At 24.1% G+C, this 27,605-nt stretch overlaps 4 protein-coding genes across 7 annotated transcripts; 2 read left to right on the top strand and 2 right to left on the bottom strand.

The window, feature by feature from the left end:
- Positions 1 to 184: 184 nt before the first annotated feature.
- LOC122497948 (protein Dr1) lies at positions 185 to 1,491 on the top strand. Of its 2 annotated transcripts, none has more exons than XM_043605383.1 (2): positions 185 to 332; positions 797 to 1,491. In XM_043605383.1, the coding sequence occupies exon 2, from the start codon at positions 808 to 810 to the stop codon at positions 1,309 to 1,311; it is 504 nt and encodes a 167-aa protein (XP_043461318.1). In that variant the 5' UTR covers positions 185 to 332; positions 797 to 807; the 3' UTR covers positions 1,312 to 1,491. The 2 variants fall into 2 exon arrangements, with proteins under 2 accessions (XP_043461318.1, XP_043461317.1); XM_043605382.1 differs by having other exon boundaries at positions 189 to 563.
- Positions 1,440 to 10,573, bottom strand: LOC122497947 (protein SMG9). Of its 2 annotated transcripts, none has more exons than XM_043605381.1 (8): positions 10,557 to 10,573; positions 10,009 to 10,247; positions 6,962 to 7,008; positions 6,699 to 6,885; positions 4,539 to 4,835; positions 4,180 to 4,445; positions 1,675 to 1,786; positions 1,440 to 1,608 (listed from the first exon to the last, which is right to left on the bottom strand). In XM_043605381.1, the coding sequence occupies exons 2-8, from the start codon at positions 10,170 to 10,172 to the stop codon at positions 1,530 to 1,532; spliced, it is 1,152 nt and encodes a 383-aa protein (XP_043461316.1). In that variant the 5' UTR covers positions 10,173 to 10,247; positions 10,557 to 10,573; the 3' UTR covers positions 1,440 to 1,529. The 2 variants fall into 2 exon arrangements, with proteins under 2 accessions (XP_043461316.1, XP_043461315.1); XM_043605380.1 differs by lacking the exon at positions 10,557 to 10,573 and adding an exon at positions 10,367 to 10,550.
- A 125-nt stretch (positions 10,574 to 10,698) lies between these two features.
- LOC122497944 (protein unc-45 homolog B) lies at positions 10,699 to 20,951 on the top strand. Its single transcript, XM_043605374.1, has 5 exons — positions 10,699 to 11,071; positions 11,150 to 11,618; positions 12,674 to 13,003; positions 14,982 to 15,422; positions 19,120 to 20,951. Exons 2-5 carry the CDS (start codon positions 11,199 to 11,201, stop codon positions 20,716 to 20,718), a joined length of 2,790 nt encoding a protein of 929 aa, XP_043461309.1. The 5' UTR covers positions 10,699 to 11,071; positions 11,150 to 11,198; the 3' UTR covers positions 20,719 to 20,951.
- LOC122497946 (cell division cycle 7-related protein kinase-like) lies at positions 11,402 to 26,885 on the bottom strand. Of its 2 annotated transcripts, XM_043605379.1 has the most exons (10): positions 26,725 to 26,885; positions 26,338 to 26,554; positions 26,173 to 26,266; positions 24,919 to 25,061; positions 24,696 to 24,813; positions 24,423 to 24,597; positions 24,171 to 24,320; positions 23,940 to 24,037; positions 21,069 to 21,232; positions 11,402 to 11,529 (listed from the first exon to the last, which is right to left on the bottom strand). In XM_043605379.1, exons 1-9 carry the CDS (start codon positions 26,771 to 26,773, stop codon positions 21,110 to 21,112), a joined length of 1,167 nt encoding a protein of 388 aa, XP_043461314.1. In that variant the 5' UTR covers positions 26,774 to 26,885; the 3' UTR covers positions 11,402 to 11,529; positions 21,069 to 21,109. The 2 variants fall into 2 exon arrangements, with proteins under 2 accessions (XP_043461314.1, XP_043461313.1); XM_043605378.1 differs by lacking the exon at positions 11,402 to 11,529 and having other exon boundaries at positions 20,960 to 21,232.
- Between the last annotated feature and the right edge of the window lie 720 nt (positions 26,886 to 27,605).

Genomic DNA, 27,605 nt, shown 5'->3' on the forward strand with positions numbered 1-27,605 from the left:
GTTTGTAAAAACAATTAATAATAAATTGAAATGTACGTTTTTTATTATTCTATGCATTCTATGAAATAATAGATAATTTGCAGCAAATTTACAACTGGGGAAACAGCAATAGTTGTCAGAAAGTAGAAATATGCTCCAGCGCCATCTTTATTAGGATAAGATAAGATAGATAACACTGTTATCCAGATGTCAGCCATTTTTATTTTCTAATTGCATTATGTATTTTTATAAATAAAAACTAAATTCTTATTAATTGTGGGTCATTATTTAATGATTCAATGTCAAATTCAGATTTATAATACAGCTTTCGCTTCAAGAAATCAGTAAAACTGGTTTGTTTATGCTTGAATGCCTTATCTTTAATATTATATGAAAAAATGGTGACGTTAGAATTCGTGTGTATATAATAGCAAATAATTCAATAATTACTTGCAAATTAAAATAACTCGCAAACGCTTTTTATAGTAAACAAATAAAAGAGGAGATCAAAAACGTCTTTTTCTATTTCTGAAACAAATCGTTAGAAAGTTTCTTTCTTTTTTTGGAAACGACGTACATTTCAAGTGAGTTATGAAAACAATAGCTTTTTTGTTTTCATTCTTTACATAAAGCATGACTACCTGTGTGTTTTATTGAGAATCTTTATTATTTGCCTAATAGAAATGTTTGCATTTGTTTTGTTATTGTCAATCTTGTCAATTATTGCAAAAGTTTAAACGATTCTAACCTCAAAATTGAAGTGTTATTTTTTGCCTTTCTTGCTAAGACGTAAAAATTGAACTTATTCTTTTTCTAGTAAAAACACAAATGGCCTCGGCAGGAATGTCACCAACGGAGGACGACGAGTTGACTCTTCCTCGAGCGGCGATAAATAAAATGATAAAAGAAATTCTGCCCCACGTTCGAGTGGCTAATGAATCACGCGAATTGATTCTCAACTGTTGTACAGAATTTATACATTTATTATCATCGGAAGCAAATGAAATTTGTAATCAACATCAAAAGAAAACAATAAACGCCGAACACATTTTACAAGCTTTGCACAATCTTGGATTTGGTGATTACAGTGCAGAGGCTGAGGCTGTTTTACGTGATTGTAAAGCCGTGGCAGCAAAGAGGCGAAGACAAAGTACAAGACTGGAGAATTTGGGTATTCCAGAGGAGGAATTACTTCGTCAACAACAGGAACTCTTTGCGAAGGCAAGAGAGGAACAAGCTGTCGCCGAACAACAACAATGGCAGCAATTACAAGCTGTAGCTCAAATGGCATCAATGCAACAAATTAAAACAGAAGAAGATGATTATTCGTAAAAAAAAGTAAAAAAAAAAAATAAAATGGAAATTAAATCTCCCGTCAATTTTTCTGTGACATTAATGAACTGCAGTTTATAATTATATCTATAATATAAGAGAAAGGAGAATTTAAGTTAAAAGAAGTGTACAATGACAAATTTAAGTTTATAATAAAAAATAAATACAATGTGATACAAATTTAATGTCTCACTTTTATCGCCACAATTCTGGATTAATTAAGGCATTAGTCTGCCGTATTCAGATGATAAGTGACTCTTCTTCACAGCTTCTATCACTTTTGACACGTAATGATACCTACAAGAAATTAAAAAGGTAATATACAATTTCCTTTCATTAAAAAATCCAATTTAAAGTAGTTACCAATTTTTCTCCGTTAATGCAGTCAATGTCATCGCATTTCTAGTCACTCCGTGTATTTTCCTACGTAACTTCTCGATTAATTGTTTCTCATTTTCATGAAAAGTCGTCTCAGCTATATTCCAAAAATATAATTAAAATTAACTATTAATTAACTATAATAATTTGAAGTTGTCTTTTGTTTTTTATTATCTTTAGATAGATTGTATATTTTATTATTATTAGCAATTTATTCATTCAATTTATTATTGTTATGCAAATTACAAAATTTTTTATTTTCAAATATAAATTTTTTAATTAATTTCATAATCAAAATTGAAAAAATTCACTTATTAAGTACAAAATTAATTATTACTGTTCATATTTTCAAAAATTTTACGAAAAAATTCAATAATTTTCTAAAATTTTAATAAATCCTTTTAAACAATTCAATTATTTTTTTAAATAGTAAAATCTTTACAAAACTTCAATGATTTTCAAAACAATTTTAATTGAATTCCTCGGGAGAATTTAATTTCTTAACAAAATTTTAACACATTTCGAAAAAATTAAATTTTTTTCTAAAATATTAATTAATCCTACGAAAAAATTCAATTATTTTTATAAATAGTAAAATCCTTTGCAGAAATTCAATTATTTTCAAAACAATTTTAATTGAATTCCTCGGATGAAATCAAATATTTTTAAATATTTCCACGAATTTCAATTATGTCCTAAAGTTTTAATAAATTCTTCGAAACAATTCAACTATTTTTATAAATAGTCAAATTCTTCTCAAGAATTGAATTATTTTCAATTCACTTTTAATAAAATTCTTCTTCATAAAATTCAATTGCTTTCAAAATTGTCAATTTTTTGATAAAATTCTTTGCAACAATTTGATGATTTTCAATACATTAATTTTAAAATTGAAAATATTTGAAAATAAAAATTATAAAAAAGTTAAGGAACAAAAAAGCAAACAACAACTAACTTCCAACTGCGAACAGATTACCGGAACATGTATTTTATTAAAATTATTAAATAATGTTATAATTATTTTTATTTAAATTATAAAATAAAAATAATTATAACATTAATTAATTAAAGATTGTAATGACAAATAGAAACTATCAGAATTTTTTTCACTTCTTTTCATTAAAAGACTTTAGTCTTTTGTTAAATATTATGTTTTGTCAAATAGAAATTATGCAGATTTTTGTTCTTTACTTCTAAACAAAATTAGAAAATTGTTAAACAACTGTGATTAAGAAATAGAAAATTTATTTATTTCGCATTATTTTTGTTTATGAATCACAATTTTTTTAACAAAATTATTATTTTGTTTTAGAAAAAGAAGAAAATTTTTTGCCCAATTTCTATTTTCAATCTTATTTTCATCATTTTAATTTAATTATCATTTTCTAGAATTTTAAATTATTTTTTATGAAAAAAATTGAATTTCTTAAAAAAAATTTTATTATTTATGAAAATAATTGAATTTTTGGACAAGAATTTTTTTGAGCATTTTTGGAAATAATTGAACTTTGGAGAAGAATTTTGTTATTTATAAAAATAATTGGGATTTTTACCAGAATTTTTTTTTTAATTTTGAACATACCTGAAATTTTTAAGAAGAATTTTAATTTTTGTTTGAAAATAATTGAATTTCTGCAATTATTTGTAATTTCTCCAAAATTGAATTTTTTTAGTGTTTTCAACAAAAATTTAAATTAGAAAATTTTTATATTCTATTATTTTTAAAATTGCTAATTTTTTTAAAGAAAGGTAGTAAGAAGTTGGCCGCGCGCTTTAGCGCGCGAATTGTTGCTAGTTAGAATTAACTATTATAATAATTTGAATGTTCTTTCATTTTTTTCATTCATTCACTTTTTCTGTCCCTCACACTCTGAAATTGTCTTTTGTTTATACTTTTGTTTTTTATTATCTTTAGATAGACATAGATTGTATATTATATTATTATATTACTAAATTCCTTATTATATTACATGTTGTATTGCACTGTTTATTGTAAACAATTGTAACATTGTAACATTGTACATTCATTGTAATAATTTCAAGTCATTTTAATTTAAGTAATTTTTAAAGAAATACTTATTATGACATATAACTGAAAAACTAATTAGAATTTCTCATTACTTTTAATTAATAACATTTTATGCAATTTATTTTGCACAATAATTCAATTACTTTCACTAATAATAAAATTGTTCACGAAAATTCAATTTTAAAAAAAATTTTTTAATTAAATTCTAAGCATGAATTTAATTATTTTCATAAATAATAAAACTCATCAATAAAGTTTTCTAATTTTCCAATTTTTTTTTAGTTTTTTTAACAAAAATTTAAATTAGAAAATTTTTTAATTCTATTATTTTTAAAATTGCTTATTTTATTTTAAAAAGGTATAGGAAGAAGTAAGCCGCAAATTGTTGCTAGTAAATTCCTTAAGATCATTATTTATTAATTATTTTTTTTTACTTCTTCGATAGAATTTAAAATACTCACTCTCTTGTCCTATAGACGGAATAAGAAAAAAATTCAATTGACCCTCTTTTGACGCGGCATTCATATCTAAACCACTGTGAGTTTGCAGTCTCGAATTACCGAAAACTTTGTTATAAAATTCCTTCATCATTTCCAGAGTACTTGGAATAAAATCCTGTAATTCGGCCTTATTGTGTAAAAATATAATATGAGGATAATATTCCACATAATCTTGATCCATATTTGTTGTTGACGCAGGTTTCAACATTTCCGCCGTTTGCAAAAATCTAAAAAGCAAAAAAAGAAAAAAAACAGTAAAGGAGAAAATTAAGAAAGAAAAAATGTTAATTAAAGATTAAAATAAGGAATAATTTATCCACCTTACTAAATTGGGATCGACAAACCAGTCTTGAACGAAAATAATTACGTGACAAACGGAGAACAAAAATGCCGCAAATTGTAGTGATTGTAATTCTAAATTTGTTTCTGGGTTGACAAAATCAGTTGTTCCCTTTTTCTGATCGAATAATGTTGTGTAATCAATTATTGAACTCGATAATATTGGTTGTGTGTCCAAATAAATAACTCGATTTTTTGTCACGTAAAAATCTATTCCACTTGTACAATTTGATCCACTTTCTTGTTGAGAAATATTTTGCGCTGGATAAATATCTGATCTGCAAAAAAAATAATTTTCATTGGACTGTAAATATTTTGATTTTAGGATTTAACTTCTACAAAGTTGCCACAGGTCAGGGAAATCAGGGAACAGTCAGGGATTTTTATTAAAAGTACTGGAAAAAATTAAATGGTTAGAATTTATAAAAAAAACTCTTAATTTTTGTGTCTTTTTTTCTGACAATAATTTATTTTAAATAACTTAATTCTATTGAAGAACTGCCATAAAGTTATTACTTATAAATCATTTAATGAAGTATTTTTTTGAAAAATTTTAATTTCAATTCTGTTGAAAGAATACAACTATCTTAAAAAATATTAAAATTCTTACCAAAAATTCAAATATTTTCAAAAAATCTGAAAAAAATCTAAGCAAAATTTTTCGATAAAATTAAATTATTTTCCGGAATTTTAATAAAATTCATTACAAAATTCAATTATTTTCATAAATAATAGTAATCATCACAAGAATTCAATGATTTTCAAAAATTTTAATAAAATTCACTGCAAAATTTCAATTATTTTCAATATTTTACTATTTTAATCAAATTTCCCAAAAGAATTCAATTATTAAACAAAAATTTTGATATTATTCTACACGAACATTCAATTATTTTCCAAAAATATACAAATTTCACAAGAATTTAATTATTTAAAATAGAATTTGCATAAGTTTTTTCGAAAAAACCAAATGTTTTTAAATTTGGCATTAAATTCTTCGCAGTATGTAGTTGAATTATTTTCAAAAATTTTAAAATTATTTTCAGGCATTTAATTATTTCCATAAATAATAAAATCATTTGGAGGAAGTCAATTATTTTCAAAAATAATTCATTGCAAAATTTCAATTATTTTCAAATTTTTCTTAATTCAATAATCTGCATATATCAATTAGTTTAATAAAATTTTCCAAAAGAATTCAATTATTAAAAATAAAATTTGCATACATTTTTTCAAAAAAAATTAATTGTTTGCAACTTTTTTATAAAATTCTTCACAAGAATTCAATTATTTTCATAAATAATAAAACTCATTGCAGAATTTCAATTATTTATAATAAAATTTTGATCGAATTCCACGAAAAATGTAATTATTCTTAAAAATTTTATTAAAATTGGTCGAAAGAATTCGATTACTTAAAAAATTTGTTGATAAAATTATGTATAATTGAATTCTCATAGAATTTTCCAATAAAAATTGATTTAAAAATAATTGAGTTTTAGAGAAGTTACTAATAATAATTGCAATATTTAGAAATAATTTAATTTTGTAAAGGTTTTAAATTAAAATCTTTGTAAATTTGATTTTTTCATAATTTTAATTAAAAATCCTATGGAATTAATTTTTTTTAAAAAGCTTAATCGAAATTTTTTAAAATTATTTTATAAGTTTTTATTTTCTAATGTATATATTTAATTGAAGAATTTTCGAATAATCGAAATTTCGTATAATTGAATTGTAAACAAATGATTTGAAAATTCTCAAAGAACTTTTTGAAAAATTATCAAAAATAATTGATTTAAAGAAGAATTTAAATTTTGAAATTTTTTGTAGAAAATAATAATTGAGTTTTTAGAGTGAATCAGAATATTCTTTAAGGTCAGGGAAAAAGTCCAAATGTTATCTGGAAAACAGGGAAAAGCCAAGGAAAAACAAAATTAAATTTTTGTGGCAACCCTGTTCTAATTTTAGTTATTTTTAGCTAATAATAGTTTAAGTTTAGTTTTTGGCCTAAACTATGGAACAATAATATATTAAGATCTAAAAACTTGACTATTAACAAAGTTCAAGTTTAGTTTATTTTGAATGAATTAAAGTAAGAGAGGAAGAATTTTATAATAAAAAAAGAAAATAATAATTACATTTCACTCGAAGCAAGAAGTGACATAATTGTCGATTTTCCTGCACCCTGAGGTCCCAGACAGCCAACCACAAGGAAATCTTGTTGGTCGCACAAAAAATCCAAAGGTCCTTCACAAAGTTGCATATTTTCATCGACAAGTTTTATGCAATTTGTCATTTCGACACACATTGATATGATGGAACGAGCTGGAAAATTAAAATTTTTATTAGATTTAGAATTAAATTAGAATTACGAATAAAAACTTTTTTTAATGCATTTTACGTTCTGGTGTCTTGTGTGTAGAACCAGCATGACTCTCCGATTCTTTTCTAAAACAGAACAAGTAATTATTTTTAAAAATACAGAAAATAAATTTTATTAAATTAGACAGAGATTCTGCAGGAAGGATTATTTATGTTTCTATAATTCCAAAATGAAAGTATTGTTAAAGAATTGTTAAAATTATAGAAAATAATGATTTTATTACTTGGTCATCTTTAATTATTAGAAAACATGAAAAAGTCGATCACTCCGAGTCTTCGACTCGGAGCAATCGATATCTTCGTGTTTTATAACAATAATTTTGTAAGTTGTTTAATTTAAAAAAGGTTTGAATTTAAATGTTTTGAATGTCTTAATTCCTGTGGAAAATCCTGTTCCAAAAATAAGATTAAAAATAGGAATTGGGCAAATATTTTTCTTCTTTTTCTAAAACAAAATAATAATTTTGTTAAAAAAATTGTGACTCATAAACAAAAATAATGCAAAATAAATAAATTTTCTATTTCTTAATCACAGTTGTTTAACAATTTTCTAATTTTGCTTAGAAGTGAAGAACAAAAATCTACATAATTTCAATTTGACAAAACATAAAATTTAACAAAATTTTAGTATTTTAATGAAAATAAGTGAAAAAAATCTGATAATTTCTATTTGTCATTACAATTTTGAATTAATTATAAAATAAAAATAATTATAACAATATTATTAATTAATAATAATAAAGTACATGTTCCGGTTATCTGTCCGCAGTTTGAAGTTAGTTGTTGTATGCTTTTTTGTTTCTTAACTTTTTTATAATTTTTTTTTCAAATATGGGTGTATAAAAATATATGGGTGTATATAAAATATGGGTTCTCCGTGTAGCGCAGAATTTAATGTCCCTGGTGTTTTTTAAGAAATTAGTTTCATATATTGTAATAAATACAACGTGGATAACTTATTTCCATGATAACAAATAACAGTCTATTGTCGTTCTCATTTAAAAGTTTATAATTTTGCTTAAAAATCTATTTTAAGGTGCCAAATCGTCATGGTGTAATCAGTCCCCACGACCATTTTATATATAAAATGTTATTTTTTTAGTAAAATATAATAATAAATATAATGAATATTGACATTTTCTTATTGTCTAAGTTAGTAGAATGGAGAAAAACAAAATACTTGTGAAAAAAAATTTATTTTTTAAATATTTTTGTAGTTATTTCTTGTCCCTCGTTTTCGCGTCATGGTATAATCACTTTGTAAAACTGCATACTTTACATAAAAAATCAAATCGAAAAATTACTTAACATTAATAAAAATCATTAATAAACTCTCCTAAGTAAATTACTAAAAAATAATTTAATACAAAAAATTTTTTTTCTGTTTTATATGTGTTACAAGCATGAAAGTTGCATAGGGAATCACAGAATCGTCATGGTCGAATCATAATATATTTGCAATAAAATGAATAATTATTTATATTTTACGTCAAAACAAGTTTAGTAGTCTAAGGTTAGTGAAAACAAATGACGTTAAAAAAGAAAAAAATTAAAATCGCTAATAATTTGTTTAAAAAAATAGTTTTATTTGCGCGTCATGGTCGAATCAGTGCGTCATGGTGTAATCAATTTATTTTACATGGGTGTTTATTGTAAAAAAGAAAATTATAATTATTTTGTCTGGCCTACCACGAATATTTTATTCTTGAATGTTGAACTTTAAAATTCTATATCGACTTTTACTTAATTTGAAAAAAAAATTTCAAAAATAATAAAATCCAAATTGTGCGCTACGCGGAGAATCACCCATATATTCAATTTTAAAATTAATGTATTGAAAATCATCGAATTGTTGCAAAGAATTTTATTAAAATTTTTAAATACCCTAATTAGATTCTTTTGAAGAATTTCTTTAATTTTTTTTTAAACTAATGGAGTTTCTTTAATAATTTTAATTGAAAATTTTGAATGCAATTAAATTTTATTAAAATTGAATTGAAAACAATTGAATTCTTGCGAAGAATTTTACTATAATTATAAAAATAATTGAAATGTTTCGAAAGAATTTATTAAAATTTTAAGAAATAATTAAATTGTTATGAAAAATTTTACAGAAATATTTGAAAATAATGAAATTTTTTCGAAAAATTCAATTAAATTTAATTGAATTTTTTTTACGAATATATTTAAAAATTGCATTGAAAGTAATTTAATTTTTATATAGAATTTTTAAAAAATATTTTAAAAATAATTGAATCATTTTTTAGAGCATTTTTGTTGAAATTGAATTTTATGGAAATTTTTGAAAATAATTAAATTCTTTCGTTTAATTTTATTGAAATTTAATTAAAAATAATTTAAATCCTGCAAAGAATTTTAGTATTTATAAAAATAGTTGAATTGTTTTGAAGAATTTATTAAAATTTTAGGAAATAATTGAAATTTATGGAAATATTTTTAAATATTTGAACTCATCAGAGGAATTCAATTAAAATTGTTTCGAAAATCATTGAATTTTTGTAAAGATTTTACTATTAAAAAAAATAATTGAATTGTTTAGACGGATTTACTAAAATTTTAGAAAATAATTGAATTCTTTCTTTCTTTTTATTAAAATTTTTGAAAATATGAACAGTAATAATTAATTTTGTACTTAATAAGTGAATTTTTTAAATTCTGATTATCAAATTATTTAAAAAATTTACATTTGTAAATAAAAAATTTTGTAATTTGCATAACAATAATAAATTGAATATCACAATCCGCGCGTAACATTTGCTAGTAATAATATAATTTTATACAATCTATCTAAAGATAAAAAAACAAAAGTATAAACAAAAGACAACTTCAGAGTGCGAGGGACAGAAATAGTGAATGAATGAAAGAATGAAAGAACATTAAAATTATTATATATGTTAATTTTTTAAAAAGTAATAAATATTTTAACAAAATTCTTTCATTTTTGAATTATAGAGACATAAATAACCCGCAACGATTGACTCGACAATAAATAAGAATTTTGATTTTAATTTAAATAAGATAAAAAAATTAACAAAAAGAAATTACTTATTTCCATTTCGTTGACTTGGAGAAACAGCTCTGCTTTCTCCTTCTCTTGTTTTCAAAATAAAGGTTGGTCTATCTGCTAATTTAATAAGAGCTCTTCCATCACTTTCCTTTACTTCCGTCTCCTTCGACATTGTACTCGAAATTATTTTTCTCGGATTCATAATAAACAATTAGCATCTGTTTCCTTGTTTCGTACGTTTCGTACTTACCAAAATTATTAATGTTATTAATTTAACCTAAAATTTAGTCTATTTTAAATTCTTTAAGCATACATGACCCTAGTCTATAATTATTACATATTTTTAAACTTTATGTACACTTTAAATATACACTTTATAGAAACGATAGAAACTACCAGAAAGTTTCGTAATTTGTTTATACAAAAACAGTAAACAAAATTCACATGTTTCTCTAAACAAACAATCTTATTTGTGTTGCATTTTAAAATATCTTAATTAATCAGTAATCCGTTTGAATTAATTTTCAGATAGACAAAAAAACCAAAATATTTATTATTAAATAGAAAAACAAATGAAAGTGCGAACTTTTTTTATTTTTGTAAATTTTGAGGTTAGAATATTTCAACAATGTTTTGACAGCTCATCAGCTGATTTAGCAGACGACGTTTTCTGATTGGTTAAAAATTGTTTAAGCTAGCCAATGAAAATTACTTCGGAACCTAACCTAACTTTGACACTCTGCAAGCTCTGTAAAAAACCGGATCGTCCACAAAAAGGCATACGACCTATTTTTAAAACACATCACACATGTTACGTTTTGTGATTTAATTTGGGCTTCGATCCAAATAAGTTTAAAATAAACCCAGTCTTCTGTTCCCTTCTGTTGATGTTCCAGTAGCATCGAGATAATTCTACATCCATTTTAAATGCATCCGAACCGTGTGGGAGTTCTCAGTACTTTTTATCTAGTCACCAGTGCAACTACTATTTTTACAACTATAAAATAATATATAAAATAAATTTAACTATAAAAGAAAAAAGTTTAGCTCTTATATATAAAAAAAAGGAAAAAAATTAGATATTTTTGAACCAGTTGAAAGGTTTAACCTCAATTTTATATTGATTCTCTATAGCTTTCTTTGATAATTAAATTAACATTTTATATTTGTTTATTTTAGGTGTTTTTCACAAGTGTTGAGTTAATTTGAGAAAGAAACGAAAGAAATAATGACTAAGGAAGAATTGACATCGCAGGAATGGAAGGAAAAGGGCAATACGGAATTTAATAGAGGCAATTGGCAGGAGGCACTCTGTTTTTATACGAATGCAATAAAATTGTCGGTGGATGATAATTTCGATAAGGCAGTATATTTGAAAAATCGAGCTGCAGTTCATCTGAAACAATTAAATTACGAGAAGGCAATTAAGGATTGCGATGATGCTCTGAAAATTTCTCCCAACGATCCAAAGGCTCTGTTTCGTCGATGTCAGGCTTTCGACGCTTTGGAGAAGTACGAAGAAGCTTATCGTGATGCTCGATACATAATTAATGTCGATCCTGGTAATAAAGCAATACAACCGATTATCGCCCGTCTTCACGAAATTGTTCAGGAAAGAAGCAAACAGAATTCCCGTGTCAGCACTAAGGTAATAAAGCAATATAATATAGACTAGCAACAATTCGCGGCTAACTATTTACTTCATTTTTTAAATAAAATTATCAATTTTAAAAATAATTGAATTTAAAAATTTTAAATTCAAATTTTTATTGAAAACATTAAAATAATTCAATATTGGAGAAATTGCAAATAATTTATTGCAGAAATTCAATTATTTTCAAAAGTAATCAAATTCTTCTCATAAAACTCAATTATGTTTAAAATTTAAAAAAAAATTCTCGTCAAAATCCAAATTATCTTTGTAAATAACAAAATTTTTCCCCAAAGTTCGTAAAAATGTAACTGAACATTTTTTTTGAGTAAATTTTTTTCCTTTATTTTCTAAAAATTCAAAAAATTTTATTTTCAATGAAAATTTGTAATTGACAAATAGAATTTATAAACATTTGTTTCGTTTATTTAAAAAAAAGACTAATGAATTTTATTAAAACAATAATTGTAATTAAAAAATTGAAATAATGTAAATTATTCCCTTATGAAAATTGAAAATTTTCTACAAAAATATTAAGAAACGGGAATATGTAATGTTTTTTTTCCCAATATAAAAGAATGAGTTTGTGAATAATATTATTATTGAGAAATAAAAATTATGCATAAAATGTGTATTTATTTACTATTTCTTAATCATAATTTTTTAACAAATTTTCTATTTTTTATAAATAAACAAGAGAAAAATTTGCATAATTTAAATCAGTCAAACGAAATTTGTTATGATAAAAAGAATGGGTAAATTTTTCATTTGTTAATCATCATTTTTTTTTTTAAATTTTCTAATTTCTAATATTATTTTATTATGCATCATGAAAAAATACCTGCATATTTTCGATTTGTCAAAACAAAATTTTTTTAAAGAAAAAAAAACAAAAGAATACACAAAAACTAACTTCAGGTGTGGACAGAATGAAAGAATGAATTATAGGATTATTATAGTTAATAATTGATGATTTTATCATTTTCAATTATTGTAAAATATTAAGATATTGGAGTGATTGTAGTAATTTTCTAGAAAAAAATTCCTTTCAGGTTTCTCAAATGTTCGAATTGGCGTTTAATTTACAATCGGATAGAGAGAAGAGGGAAACGGCGATGAATAATTTGCTGGTACTCTCGAGGGAGAAGGCCGGTGCTGAAATAATGTTCGCCGAGAATATTATTACAAAAATAATCAAACTCTTGAAAGTTGATAAAAACGACGATATTGCAATTGCTGCGATTCGAATTGTTGCCGAACTTTGCAAGGATAATGCAGTACGAACAGACAGTCTTATAAAAGAAGTTGGAGTGCCTTGGTTTTTAGAGATTGTTAACAGCAAAAATGAAGAGCGTGTCAATGCATCACAATATTGTATGCAGGTAAAGAAACGTTTTCTAATTTTTCTGCAACTGTAACTAAACTCAAAATATTTCTATTTTTATAAATGCTTCTTCTTCTTCTTCTTCTACTACACTTTTTAGAAATAACCAGTAAATGCTACTTTCATAAAATTCTTTAAAACAATTAATCTATTTTCAAAAATTGTAATAAAAATCTTTGCACGAATTCGATTATTTTCATAAATTTTCATAAATTTCTCCGCAGAAATTCAATTATTTTAAATATTAAAATTTCTCGAAACATTTAAATTACTATTATCAAATTGTATTAAAATTCAATATAAAAATTAAAATATATTCATTACAATTTTAATTAAATTCGTCGAAATCGAATTTGCAAGAAGTCAATTAATTTTATAAATCCTACATAATAAAAGTCTATGTAGGAATTCAATTATAATAAAATTTCTAGAAAGAATTCAATTTTTTTTTAATTTTAATAAATTATTCGCAAAATTTAATTATTTTCATAAAAAATCAAATTCTCCAAAGGAATTGAATTATTTTCATTAATAATAACATTCTTCGGAGGAATTTTCAATTACTTTCAAAAATTGTAATAAACTTTTTTTGTAAGAATTCGATTATTGTCAATACAATTATAATTCAATTCCTCGAAAGAATTTAATTATTTTCAAAAATTTCCTTCAAAATTGTTCAAAACAATTGAATTTTTTTTTAAATTTTCAAAAATTCTATGCAAGAATTAAGTTATTTTATAGAATCAAAATTATAAAAAAGTTACAAAAAAGGAATAATAATAAATTTAAAGTGTTTCAAATTGATATTTTCAAAAATTTGTATTTTAAATAATTTTACTTAAGAATTTCAAAAATAATTGAATTTCAAAAGATTTTAAATTGAATTTTTTGAAAATTTGCATTTCAAATATAATTTTACTTAAAAATTAACAAATAATATTGAATTTTAGAAATATTTGCATTTGCAATTTTTATAAATAATTGAATCCAAAAATGTTTCAAATTGAAATTTAAGAAAATTCGTATTTTTAATCATTTTTCTTAAAAGAATACATAAATATTTGAATATTAGAAGATTTGCATTTACAATTTTTATAAATAATTGAATCTCGAAATGTTTTAAATTAAAATTTTCAAAAATATATAATTTTAATTAAAAATTACAAAAATAATTGAATTTCAGAAATATTTTCGCTTAAAATTTTGATAAATAATTGAATTTGTATTTCAATTATAATTTTACTTGAAAATTGCATTATTAATTGACTTTTATAAGAATTGCGTTTATCATTTTTATAAATAATTGAATTCAAAAATATTTCAAATTAAAATTTTAAAAAATTCGTATTTTAATTAACTTTTCTTAAAAATTACAAAAATAATTGAATTATAAAAGATTTTTATTTACAATTTTCATCAATATTCTGATGAAACATAATTGATAAAACATTTCAAATATTTTAAATTAAAATTTCAGAAAATTTTAATTTTGAATAATTTATTTAAAAATTCTGAAAAAGTTAGTTTTTGAAAAATTTTTATTCATTTTTTTTTAAATTACTGGATTTTTAAATATATATGTATTTAATTGAAAAATGTTCAGTCTGTCAAAATTTTATGTAACTAAATTGTAAATTCAATGTGCTGCTGGAAGTTGAAATCACAAGGAACTTTTTCAAAAATTTTTAAAAGTAATTGATGAATTTTACTTAATAATTCTAGAAAAGAAATGTTGAAAATAATTTTAGAAGAGTTAGAGTAAAAAAAATTTAATGATGTTTTGAATAATTTACCATTTAAAAATATTCGAAAATAAATGTATTTATTATTATATTTTTAGAGTGAAATAAAATCTTTTTCTAAAATATTTTTCGTCAGGGAAAATGTGAAAAATCTCTCTGGGAATGAGGGAAAAGTGAGGATAAAAATAAAATTCAATTTTTGTGGCCGCCCTGATTTGTTATAATTTTTTACAGACAATTTTGAACTCGTACAGTGGACTGAGTAATAAACCGGATTCAAAACCGAATAACGAGCTTTGTGAGAAATACAAGAAGGAAATTGACACTATTTTGTCGTGTTTGGTATTCAGTACAACGAGTCGTATACTTTCTGGTATTGCCCGGGACGCAATTATCGAACTACTAATTCGAAATATACACTACACGGCGCTAAATTGGGCAGAACAATTGGTTGACATCAGAGGTGTTCAACGATTAATGGAAGTTGCCAGTGAACTTACGGAATATAAATACGAGTCAGCGATGGAGATTACCGACTCGACGAGAACTGTCACAAGCGTTTGTCTGGCAAGAATCTACGAAAATATGTATTACGACGCGGCGAAGGCAAAATTCATGGACGCTATCGACGAATTTATCAAGGACAAACTCTTGACTCCGGATATTGAGTCAAAGGTAATACAAAGCACCGGAATTCCGGTATTAGTTCGATTAGTTTAAAATTTAGATATTTAATATTCCGTTTTTCCTTTAAAAAGATTTGCTTTTTGAAATTTAATGAAAATTCTTCATTTTTTAAAAAACATAATTTTTCTAACAGTTTTTCTTTAAATTTAATTATTTGAACAACTCGTAATAGAAATCGACAAGATATTTCTAACAGTATCTTGAATGAAAGATATTTTTGATTAAATAATTGAACTTTGCAGTCGTACTCAAGTACCACCGGAACCATCCTGGTAATAAGTTTATTTTAAATTTTTTTCCAAATTTTCAAATTAGAATTCTTCAAAAATACGATTATATTTTAAAATAATTTTTAAAGGAAAAAATAAAATTCATTAAAATATTAACAGGGTTGCCACAGATCAGGAAAGTCAGCCAGAGAAAAGCCAGGAAAAGTAGAATTGGTCAGGAAAATCAGGGAAAAGTCAGGGATTTTTATTAAAGTTCTGGAAAAAATTAAATTTTTAGAATTAATAAGAAAATTCTGAATTTTTGTGTCTTTTTTTAAAAAACTTTAATTTCAACTTTGTTGAAATTAGTTTCAATTTTAAAAATTTTAACGCAATTATTTAAAAGAATTCAATTATCTTAATAAATATTAAACTTCTTTCTCGAAATTTAATTATATTAAAAAATGTTTAAAAAATTCTCGTCAACATTTTAATTATCTTTGTAAATAGCAAAATTAATTGTAAAATTCAATTATTTTCATAAATAACAATACCTATTCATCACAAGAATTCAATTATTTTCAAAATTAATAAAATTCTTCGACAAAATTCAATTATTTTCAGGAATTTTGATAAAATTCATTGCAAAATTCAATTACTTTCATAAATAATAGTATTCGTCATAAGAATTCAATTATTTTTAAAAGTAATAAAATTCAATTATTCTGAAAAATTTAAATAAAATTCATGGCAACATATCAATTATTTAAAAAATTTTTTCATTCATTCAATGATTTTTCAATATTCTACTATTTTAATAAAGTTCCCCAAAAGAATTGAATTTTTAAACAAAAATGTTGACAATATTTAATACGAACATTCAATTATTTTTCAAGCAAATAAAAATTTCAAAGGAATTGAATTATTAAAAATAGAATTTTCATACATTTTTTTTAAACTAATTGTTTGAAACTTTTTTTTATAAAATTCTTCGCAATAATTTAATTATTTTCGTAAATAATAAAATTCATTAGAGAATTTTAATGATTTTTAATAAAATTTCAATCGAATACCTTAAAAACTGTAATCATTTTTAAAATGTTATTTAAATTCGTCAAAGGAATTGAATTATTTAAAAATTTGTTGATAGAATTATGTATAAGAATTCAATTTTAAGAAACATTTAATTATTCAATAAATTATTTATTTTTGTATTTAAATAATTGAATGATCTGGTAGAATTTTTTAATAAAAATTGATTCAAAAATGACTTTTAGTTCAGATTTTACATAATAATTGAATATTAAGAGACATTTAGGCTGCGTCTACAACAGAAAAAATAATGTGTAGGAAATTGTGTAATATATAGTGTAATTGCCCCTGACAGTTGTCAATGCCAAAAACAATACACATTACACTACAAATTACACATTATTTTTTTCTATTGTAGACGCAGCCTTAAACCTGAATTTTTAGAAATAATTGAATTTTAAAAAGGTTTTATTTTCAAAATTGGAAAATTTTTAATTTTTTTCAAAAATGTTCTCCAATTCAATGATTTTCAATATCTACTATTTTAATAAAATTTTTTTTTAAAAAATGCAATTATTTACAATAAATTTTAATAAAATTAATTCAATTATCTTCATAAATAATAAAAATTTCATAGGAATTCAATTATTATTTAGAATTTTTTTAAAAATTTCTTCGCAGTAATTTAATTATTTTCATAAATAATAAAGCTCATTGCAGAATTTTAATTATTTTTAATAAAATTTCAATGAAATTCCTTGAAAACAGTAATTATTCTTAAAGATGTTATTAAAATTCGTCGAAAGAATTCAATTATTTAAAAATTTGTTGATAGAATTATGTATAAGAATTCAATTTGTAAGAAACATTTAATTATGCACTAAATTATCTATGATTGTTTTTAAATAATTGAATTCTCATAGAATTTTCTAATAATAATTGATTATTTATAAATGAATTTCAGTTAAAGTTTTAGATAAAAATTGAATTTTGGAGGAGTTAAAATAAATAAAAATAAATAATTGCAATTTTTAGAAATAATTGAATTTTGATCAAGTTTTAAATAAAAATCTTTGAAAATTTGAATTTTTTATACTTTTAATTAAAAATTCTATGGAACTAATTTTATTTTCAAAAAGCTTAATTGCAATTTTTTAAAATTATTTCATGTTTTTATTTTTTAATGTATATTTCAAAAATTATTAAAACTTGATTTAAAGTAGAATTTTATTAAAAATTTTTAGAAAATAATAATTGAATTGAACATTCTTATATTATAATATAAAATAATGATTTTATTACTCGGTCATCTTTAATTACTAAAAAAAGGAAGAAATGGATCACTCCGATTTGAAGATTCGGAGTGATCCATTTCTTCATGTTTTATAATAATTCTATTCATATTCTTTCAAGTTATTGAATTTCAAAATGTTTGAATTTGAAGTTATTGATATTTTCGAATAATTTTACAATTAAAGAAATTCTTAAATAAATGTACCTAATAGAACATTTTTTTTGAGTATTTAATCATGTTTAGAGTGAATTAGAATATTCTTTGGGGTCAGGGAAAAAGACAAAATTTTGTCTGGAAATCAGGGAAAAGTCAGGGAAGAAGAAAATTAAATTTTTGTAGCAACCCTGATTAAATTTATTCCAATGAAATTTGACAAAATTTTCAATTTATTAAAATTATTTCCGGAAATACAATTATTTTTAAAAAATTTTAATTACATTTTTTCAAGAAACAATATTTTGGAATTTGTGACTTAAATTATTCAAAACTTCAATACTTTTTGTTAAATAAATTATTTTTTTTAGAATTTTTGAATAAAATTATTGAAAAACTTTAAGAATTTTTTAAAAAAATACCTAATGTATTTAATAATTTTTTTAAATAAAAATTTTAATATTTTTATACTTTTGCTTCCCAAAAACTTTTTAAAATTTAATTAATTTCTAAAATTGCTGATATAACGCTTTAAATACTCAATTATTTTTTAAAATTTTAACTCTAATTTTTTTTAAATCATTTCCTAGCAGAATTCAACGACGAGAATTGAATTATTTAAATAGAATAATTTTTGAAAATTATTCATAAAATAATTTGTTTTCAAAAATACAATTACATTTATAGATAATTTTTAAAGATAAAAAAATAAAATTATTTAAAATATAAAATTTTACCATATTTCCAATTTTTTAAAATTCTTCTTCATAAAATTTAATTGCTTTCAAAATTTTCAATTAAAATTATTAAAGAAACTCCATTAGTTTAAAAAAAATTCAAAAAAATTCTTCAAAAGAATTTAATTAGGATTTTTAAAAATTGAAATAAAATTCTTTGCGAGAATTCAGTTATTTTCCTAAATAATAAAATTATTTGAAGGAATTCTATTATTATTAAATTTTTTGATAAAATTCTTTGAAATATAATTTCTTTTCAGGTACGAGTCGTGGTGTCAATAACGACCCTCCTGCTAGGACCACTGGACGTCGGAAACAGTGTCGTGGCAAAGGACGGAATAATGCAAATGATTTTAGTGATGGCTGGCACTGACGACGTTCTCCAGCAGAAAGTAGCTTGCGAGTGTATAATAGCGAGCGCATCGAAAAAAGACAAAGCCACGGCAATCATTAGCCAGGGAGTGAATATTCTCAAGAAATTGTATCAGTCGAAAGACGATTCAATTCGTGTTCGTGCGCTCGTCGGTCTTTGTAAACTGGGCGCCTCGGGTGGATCGGACGCGACATTCCGTCCATTCGCCGAGGGCGCGACACTGAAACTCGCCGAGGCTTGTCGACGTTTCCTGATAAATCCCAAGAAACAAAAGGATATGCGCAAATGGGCCGTGGAGGGTCTCTCGTATCTCACATTCGACGCCGAGGTCAAGGAGAAATTAATCGACGACAAGGAAGCGATACAAGCAATGATCGAACTCTCGAAAACCGGTGACAAGTCGGTCGTTTACGGCGTTGTCACGACACTCGTGAATCTATGCAATGCCTACGATAAGCAGGAAATAATTCCCGAAATGTTGGAACTCGCGAAGTTTGCCAAACAACACATTCCCCAGGAGCATGAATTCGATGACGAGGATTTTGTTCGTAAACGATTGTGTATTCTGGCGAAAGCCGGTGTCACGACTGCACTGGTTGCACTCTCAAAGACTGACAGTCAGAATTGCAAGGAATTGATATCGAGAGTTTTCAATGGAATTTGCAGTCAGCAGGAGAATCGTGGCATTGTCGTGCAACAAGGTGGGGCGAAAGTTCTCCTGCCCTTGGCACTCGAGGGCACTGACAAGGGAAAGAAACAGGCCTCACAAGCCTTGTCCCGTTTGGGAATAACCATAAATCCCGAAGTCGCTTTCCCAGGACAACGATTGTTTGAGGTTATTACTCCGTTGATAAATCTCCTGAGTCCCGAGTGTGCTGCTTTGGAGAATTTCGAAGCACTGATGGCACTTTGCAATATTGCTGGTGTTAACGATGCGGTGAGAAAGAGAATTCTGAAAGAGGGTGGACTGCAGAAGATTGAGAATTACATGTATGAGGAGCATGACATGTTGAGAAGAGCCGCCACTCAGTGTATGACAAATATGGTGATGTGCGAGGAGACGATTCAATTTTTCGAACAGGAAAATGATAGAGTGAAATATCTGACGATTCTCTGTGAGGAGGAGGATGTTGACACAAGTATGGCAGCTGCGGGTGCATTGGCAGTTGTCACTTCGGTCAGTAAGAAAACTTGTTATAAAATATTTGACGTACAACGCTGGCTTGATGTACTTCGTTTTCTACTCGCGAATCCAAATATGGATGTTCAGCATCGCGGTATTGTTATTGTACTCAATATGATTAAGTGCACGAAAGAAGTGGCGAGTAAAGTTATTGAAACTGACATTATGGAGATTTTAATGGCTCTGACGAAGAGCAACGATGTCGATAAGAAAATACAAAAAATCGCCGCCGAAGCTCTCGAAGAGGCGAGTAAATGGAAAGTTATCGAAAAATCCAGTGATATGGAAAATACAGTGGACTGAAATGTTAATCTCTCTCTACCGAATGTGCCTTTGTGAGTGAAGTATTTAGATTTTAATGTTATTTTCAATGGCTGAAATACGTAAGTTTTGTACTTAAAATTTATATCGACTGTTACTTAAATTATTCATTTCCCCATAGGAAAAATATTAAAAGTGTAATTAAAAATAATGGATAATTTTATAGAAATTAAAATTAAATATATTACAAAAATTAAAAATGTTTTTTAAAAATTCTGACAAATGTGAGAAATATTTTTATTGTGTAAAACACAGCCAACACAATTATTATACCAACAATAACATTAATTCTTTTTATATACATTATTCAAAAAAACTGAAACAATATTTACCATTCTATTGTTTGGTCCTCGTATTCGAAAATAATTGACTGTTATAATTTCAAAAACGGATGTTTGAGAGCTTCTGCTGCTGTTATTCGTAATCGATGGTCCACCTCCATTAGTTTCGATAATAAGTCAAAACCTTCTAGTGGAAAACTTTTCCCTGAAGACTCCTTTAAACGTAAATTTTATTTAATAACACTCTCTTTAATTTCTGATAAAATTGTAAAGTTTTTCAAACATTTCTAATTTATTAGTTTTGTAATTCATTTCTTTTGTATTTCTTATTAGTCGTAATAAAATATTTATTTATTACTTTTCTTAAAATATGAGTGTAAAGTGGAGAAGGTGCGGAAAAAGGCACTTTTTTAGCAATTAGAAAATATTTTAAAAAGTATAGAAAAATTCTTAAAAGTGCAAAAAGAATTATTGATTCATATTTGCTTGAAGTCCGTAAAAGTCCGTTTTTTTTTTAAAAAAAAGGTCCGTAAAGTTCGTAATTTGATTCAAAAAGGATGAAAAGTTCGTAAATTGTACGATATAATTTGGATAATTTTAGAGAAATTACAAATGATTGCAGAAATTCAATTATTTTCAAAAGTAATAAAATTCTTCGCAGAAATTCAATTATGTTCCAAAATTTTTACAAATTCTCATAAAAAATTCAATTATTTTTAGAAATAATTAAATTCTTCTCCAAAATTCAATTATTTTCAAAAAATTTCCTCAATTCAATGATTTTAAATATCTACTACCTATTTTCATTAAATTTTCAAAAAAAATTCAATATTATTTAAAAAAAATTTTAATAAAATTCTACACAAACTTTTAATTATTTTCAAAACATAATAAAAATTTTACAGGTATTCAATTATTTACAAATTATTTTATAAATTGTTCTTCAATTATTTTCATAAATAATAAAATTTTTACGGGGATTTAATTATTTTCGTAAATAATAAAATTCTTTTAAGGACATTAGCGACAGAGTTGGAGCGCCACCCTCGAAGGCTAAAGTCTTACGACAGTTCCGAGGGAGGGTAAAGGGCTCCAGAAGAAGGGTTACAGGTTTTAGTGGGTCGGGCTGGTAGTAGATCGCCAGTTTATTAAATTTATTATAACATTTATTTATTTATCTTTTTTTTTTAATATTTCCTTTTGTTTCATTTTACCAACCCCACATAACCTTGGAGTGCGGAATCCAAGGTATCTGTAGGCAGATTTCCCAAAAGTCCCTAAGCAAAAAAAAAAAAAAAATAATAGAACTCAATGCAATGCAGAATTTCAATAATTTTTAATACAATTTTAATCGAATTCCTCGAAAAAATTCTTACAAATTTTATTAAAATTCGTTAAAAGGTTTCAGTTCCTATTTAAAAATTTATAGATAAAATTCTTTATGAGAATTCAATTTTAAGAAACATGCATTTATTCAATAAATTGATATTTTTGTATTTCAGTAATTGAATTCTAGTAGAATTTTCTCATAAACATTGATTTAAAAATGGATTTCAGTTAAAATTTTAGATTACAATTGAATTTTAAAAGCATTAGAGGGTACATTTTTAGAAATAATTTAATTTTGAAAAGGTTTCAGATTAAAATTTTGGAAATTTTGAATTTTTTACATTTTTAACTAATAATTCTGTGGAATTAATTTTTTTTTAAGAAACTTTAATTGCGGATTTTTTTTGAAATTATTTTAAGTTTTATTTTATAATATTTATTTAATTGAAGAATTTACGAAGAATTGAAATTTCGTAAAACTGAATATTGTAAACAAATGAATTTGAAAATTTTTAAAGAACTTTTTCAAAAATTATTAAAAATAGTAGATTTATAGAAGATGTTTAGTTAAAAACACGAAAAAAATATTTAATTTTGGAGAAGTTTCAAATTATTGCAAAAATTCAATTATTTTCAAGAGTAATAATATTCTTCGCAAAAATTAAATATTGTTCAAAAGTAATCAAATTCTTCTTAGGAATTTAATTATTTTTACAAATAATAAAACTCATTGCAGAATTTCATTTATTTTTAATACAATTTTAATCGAATTTCTCGAAAAATGTAATTATTCTTAAAAATTCTATTAAAATTCGTTGATAGAATTCAATTATTTGAAAATTCCTTGATAACAATTCTTTATGGGAATTGAACTTTAAGAAGCATTCAATTACTCAATAAATTATTTATTTTTGTATTTAAATAATTGAATTCTAGTACAATTTTCTAATAAAAATTGATTTAAAAATGAATTGCAGTTAAAATTTTATATAATAATTGAATATTAAAAGCAATATAGCGTGAATTTTTAAAAATAATTGAATTTTGAAATTAATTTTTTTGAGAAAGTTTAATTGAATTTTTTTGGTATTATTTTAAGTTTTTATTTTCTAATATTTATTTAATTGAAGAATTTACGAATAATTGAAATTTTGTAAAATTGAAGATTGTAAACAAATGGATTTGAAAATTGTCAGTAATTTTTGCACTTTTAAGAATTTTTCTATATTTTTAAAAATATTTTCTAATTGCTAAAAACATGCCATTTTTCCGCACCTTCTCCAGTATACACTCATATTTTAAGAAAAGTAATTAATATTTTAACATAATTCTTTTCATTTCGTTCTCCAGAGATCATACAGATTCATTTCTAAAATTATCATTTTTTTTTAAAATTAGACCGCAACGACTTTATTCGAAATATAATGGTTTGACCCATCTATCAATTCTAGATAAATTATATATTATAGGTAAAATAAAATTAATAAAATAACGTTGATTTAAATAAAATTAAATAAAAAGCACTGAATAAATAGAAATGAAAGAAAGCAAAAAAGTAAATAGAATGTAAATAAAACGAACAAAATAAAATACCTCATCATTTTTAACATTTTTGTCTCTGTCTCGTAACTTTTGACAAAGTTTTACGATATCAACTGGTGGTATTTGTTCAGGAATTGTTATCTTTTTTCCTAATTTAACGAAAAAAAATGAAATGCATATTAATTTTGTGAAATAAAAAAAAGAAATTTAATTTCTTTTTGGAAAACAAAAAAGAAAGAAAGTTAATTGCTTTTTGGAAAATAAATTTTAAAAAGGACTTACCTAATTTTCGTGCGCATAGATGAATTTTATCGGATCCAAAAATAGTAATAATTTCTGCCAAAGCAGTACCGTCATCTGGAGAACGGAAAAATGGTTGTGTTGCACTGAGAATTGATAATAAAATAACTCCACTCGCCCAAATGTCAATTGCTAGAATTAAAATTGAATTTAAATTAAAAGAATTTTATTTAATTTTATTTTTTTAGAGAGTAATTATTATGAAAGAGAAAAAATTTATTGAATAATTTAAACCTGGCGTTTGAGCAGGATGTTTTAAGAGAACCTCTGGTGCTCTAAAACCTGGAGTACCAGCTCGAGGTGCAACTTGTGCAGGTCTTATCAAACAAAGAGAGCAAACTTTAGGTTTACCGAAGCAATAACACTTTTCTTCAAGCTTTCCAAGAGACGTTGGAGAACTTTTATTCACCTGAAATATTAATTCATTTAATTATCAAAATAAAAACAATTTTCTTTTTAGAAAACAATGCTTTTCGAAAAAGTGTTATTTTCTATCTGAAATTTTACCTCAATTTCTCTTTTCTTTCTTGTACTATCAGCGACAGGAGGTGTTAACGGTTTAATATTACTTTTATTTAGATCTCTTTTGTAATTTTCAGCTAATCCAAAATCAACCAAAAGATATCTGCAAAGTAAAAAAAGAATATATTTCAATTAACCTAAGTAGTTTAATACATCAATAAATTTTTATTTTTATTCAAAAAAATTATTTTGAAAACAAAAAAAATACCTTCTATTCGGACGGTCGTATAAAAAATTATTTGGTTTGACATCTCTGTGCATAATATGAAATTTATGCACCCTTTGCAAGGCAGTTAATAAGGCACGCATATAATGTTTTGTCTCTTCCACGGTCATATCTTGTACGTAATCCTAAGAAAAAAATTATTTTCTTTAGTAAAAAGAAAAAATTTTAATTTAACAGGGTGTCCAGCTACCTTGAAAAGTACTTGAATTTTTTTTGCTCCTTGAAAACCTTGAAAACACCTTGAATATTATGACAAAACCTTGAAAATTTAAAATTCTTAAAAATGAGATTTATTTCCTTGATTTAAATTGAATTCTTGTCAATATTTCAATTATCATTATAAATATAAAAATTCTTCTCCGTAATTCAATTATATTCAGGAACTTTAATAAAATATAATGCAAAATACAATTATTTTCATAAACAACAATTATTCATCACAAGAATTAAATTATTTTAAAAATTAATTAAATTCTTCGCAGAAATTCAATTATTTTCAAAAAAATCTAAAAAACATTGTGGTCAAAATTTCAATTATTTTTATAAATAAATAACAATAATCTTTGACAAAGTTCAATTATTTTGAGGAATTTTAATAAAATTCATTGCAAAATTTTATTATTTTCATAAATAATAGTATTCATCACAAGAATTCAAATATTTTCAAAAATTTTAATAAAAATCATTTCAATTATTATTCAAGAAAAAAATTTTTACATTAATTTAATTATTTAAAATAGAATTTGCATACATTTTTTCGCAATAATCAATTGTTTTAAAATTTGACATTAAATTCTTCGCAGTAATTCAATTATTTTCAAAATTAATAAAATTCAATTATTTTCGAAAATTTTAATAAAATTCATTTCGAAATTTCAATTATTTTCAAGAATTTTTCTTAATTCAATAATTTGTATGTACCTATATCAATTATTTTAATAGAAATTCCCAAAAGAATTTAATTATTTAAAAACAATTTTGATTGATGTTTCTTAGATAAATCGATGTTCTTTATATTTATAATATTTTATCAATAAATTTTATTTAAAGTTATTTATGAATTACTGTTGTATGTAGAAATTATAAAATTGTTTATAAATAACAAATATTTTGGAAATTAGTACCTTAAAAATGGATCTTGAAAAAAATTATTTTGAACCTTGAAAACCTTGAATTTTTTTTTAAAGAATCGCTGGACACCCTGTTTAAATAAAATATATATAAATAGAAATATACCATAAATCGGTCATGTCTCATAAAAGGCATAACTAGAACTACTGATCCTGCATGTCTTAGACACAATTCCAATCCGGCTACATGATCTTGCCCCCTAGGAAATAAAAAAAACTTAAAATAAAAAATAAAGATAAAAAATCCACTTTATAAATTATTTTCACTTACCCAATTTTTTTTAAACAATTCATTTCACGCTGAATTCTTGAAGGATGACACGTAGGTATTAAATGTTTAATGGCAAACTTTTTCGAATCCCTGGAAGACTTGAGAGTTGCCAAAAATACTGAACTAAAACTACCTTCGCCAACTTTACAATGTAAATTAAATAAATCATTTAAAGCTGGTACTGTTTGTAATAATAGGGAAATTTCCTCCTTATCCTCTGAAAAATTCATGATTATTGTATTTCTCTCAATATTTATTGTCTTCGGCAATGAATTACTTATTAAAATGATTAAAATGCATTGTAAAAGAAACTTGTGATGTCAGCAACATTTTGTGCTGACTTCAATTTTATTTCAATAATGTATTAAAAGGTGTCAATTTTTTTACCTATATAATTATCATCTTCTGATTTTTGATTATTTTCACTTTGGTCCATTTTAATAATGATAATTTTACTATAAAAAATAGCTGAAAAATATAATACGTTTTACATTTCTTAAGATAATATATAGAAACTAACCTCACATTTCAAAAAGGCGGCAAATTGTTTTGACATCTGCCATCTGCAGACGACACTTTTGGCGGCAATAAGTCTAGGATTTGAAAATATTCCGAGAGAACTTAATATTTCAATTGCTTTTTACTTTTGCTATACCTATGTTTAATTCATTCTGTTTTTAAATCTAAAAGAGTTTAGTTTTTAAATTGTAAAGAAATCTTTTTCTACGGCGCCCTCGACCTCCATTCGTGTCACAAAAAATCACCGTAAACAAATGGCTGCCTTTATCCCCTTGTTGCTTTATATTAAATAAATAAATTTAAATTCTCTTATATTCTCTTGAAAAAATTAAATTACCGTCATTTCCTTGTAAATTTATGATTAAATTCTCGAGAATTTAAGAACAATTTGCGCGCGCAACAAGTGCGTGATTTGATTTTAAAGAAAAATTCATTTAAAAACACACAATTAAAAGCAATTTTCGAAAAAATGGAAAAACTTTAAATGCTAAAATACTCTCAACAAGTAAGGACATTTCAAAAATCGAGAATATTATTTCATTTCCCTTCAAGTGGATTTTAATTACTGTTTTGACAGGAAGCGGAAACTTTGTTGACATGCGCTGTCACAACAGCTGATATCGTCATACCAGGGGCCGTATTCTCGAATCGATGACCCCAGATGTCGCATGCGACAGACCATTCGAGATGGAAAAAGCTATTCTCGAACGCTTGTCGCATGCGAGATTTCATGTCGTATGCGATAATTT

Source organism: Leptopilina heterotoma, unplaced genomic scaffold, assembly GCF_015476425.1.
Source record: "Leptopilina heterotoma isolate Lh14 unplaced genomic scaffold, ASM1547642v1 Lhet_14, whole genome shotgun sequence".
Classification (NCBI taxonomy): Eukaryota; Metazoa; Arthropoda; class Insecta; order Hymenoptera; family Figitidae; genus Leptopilina; species Leptopilina heterotoma.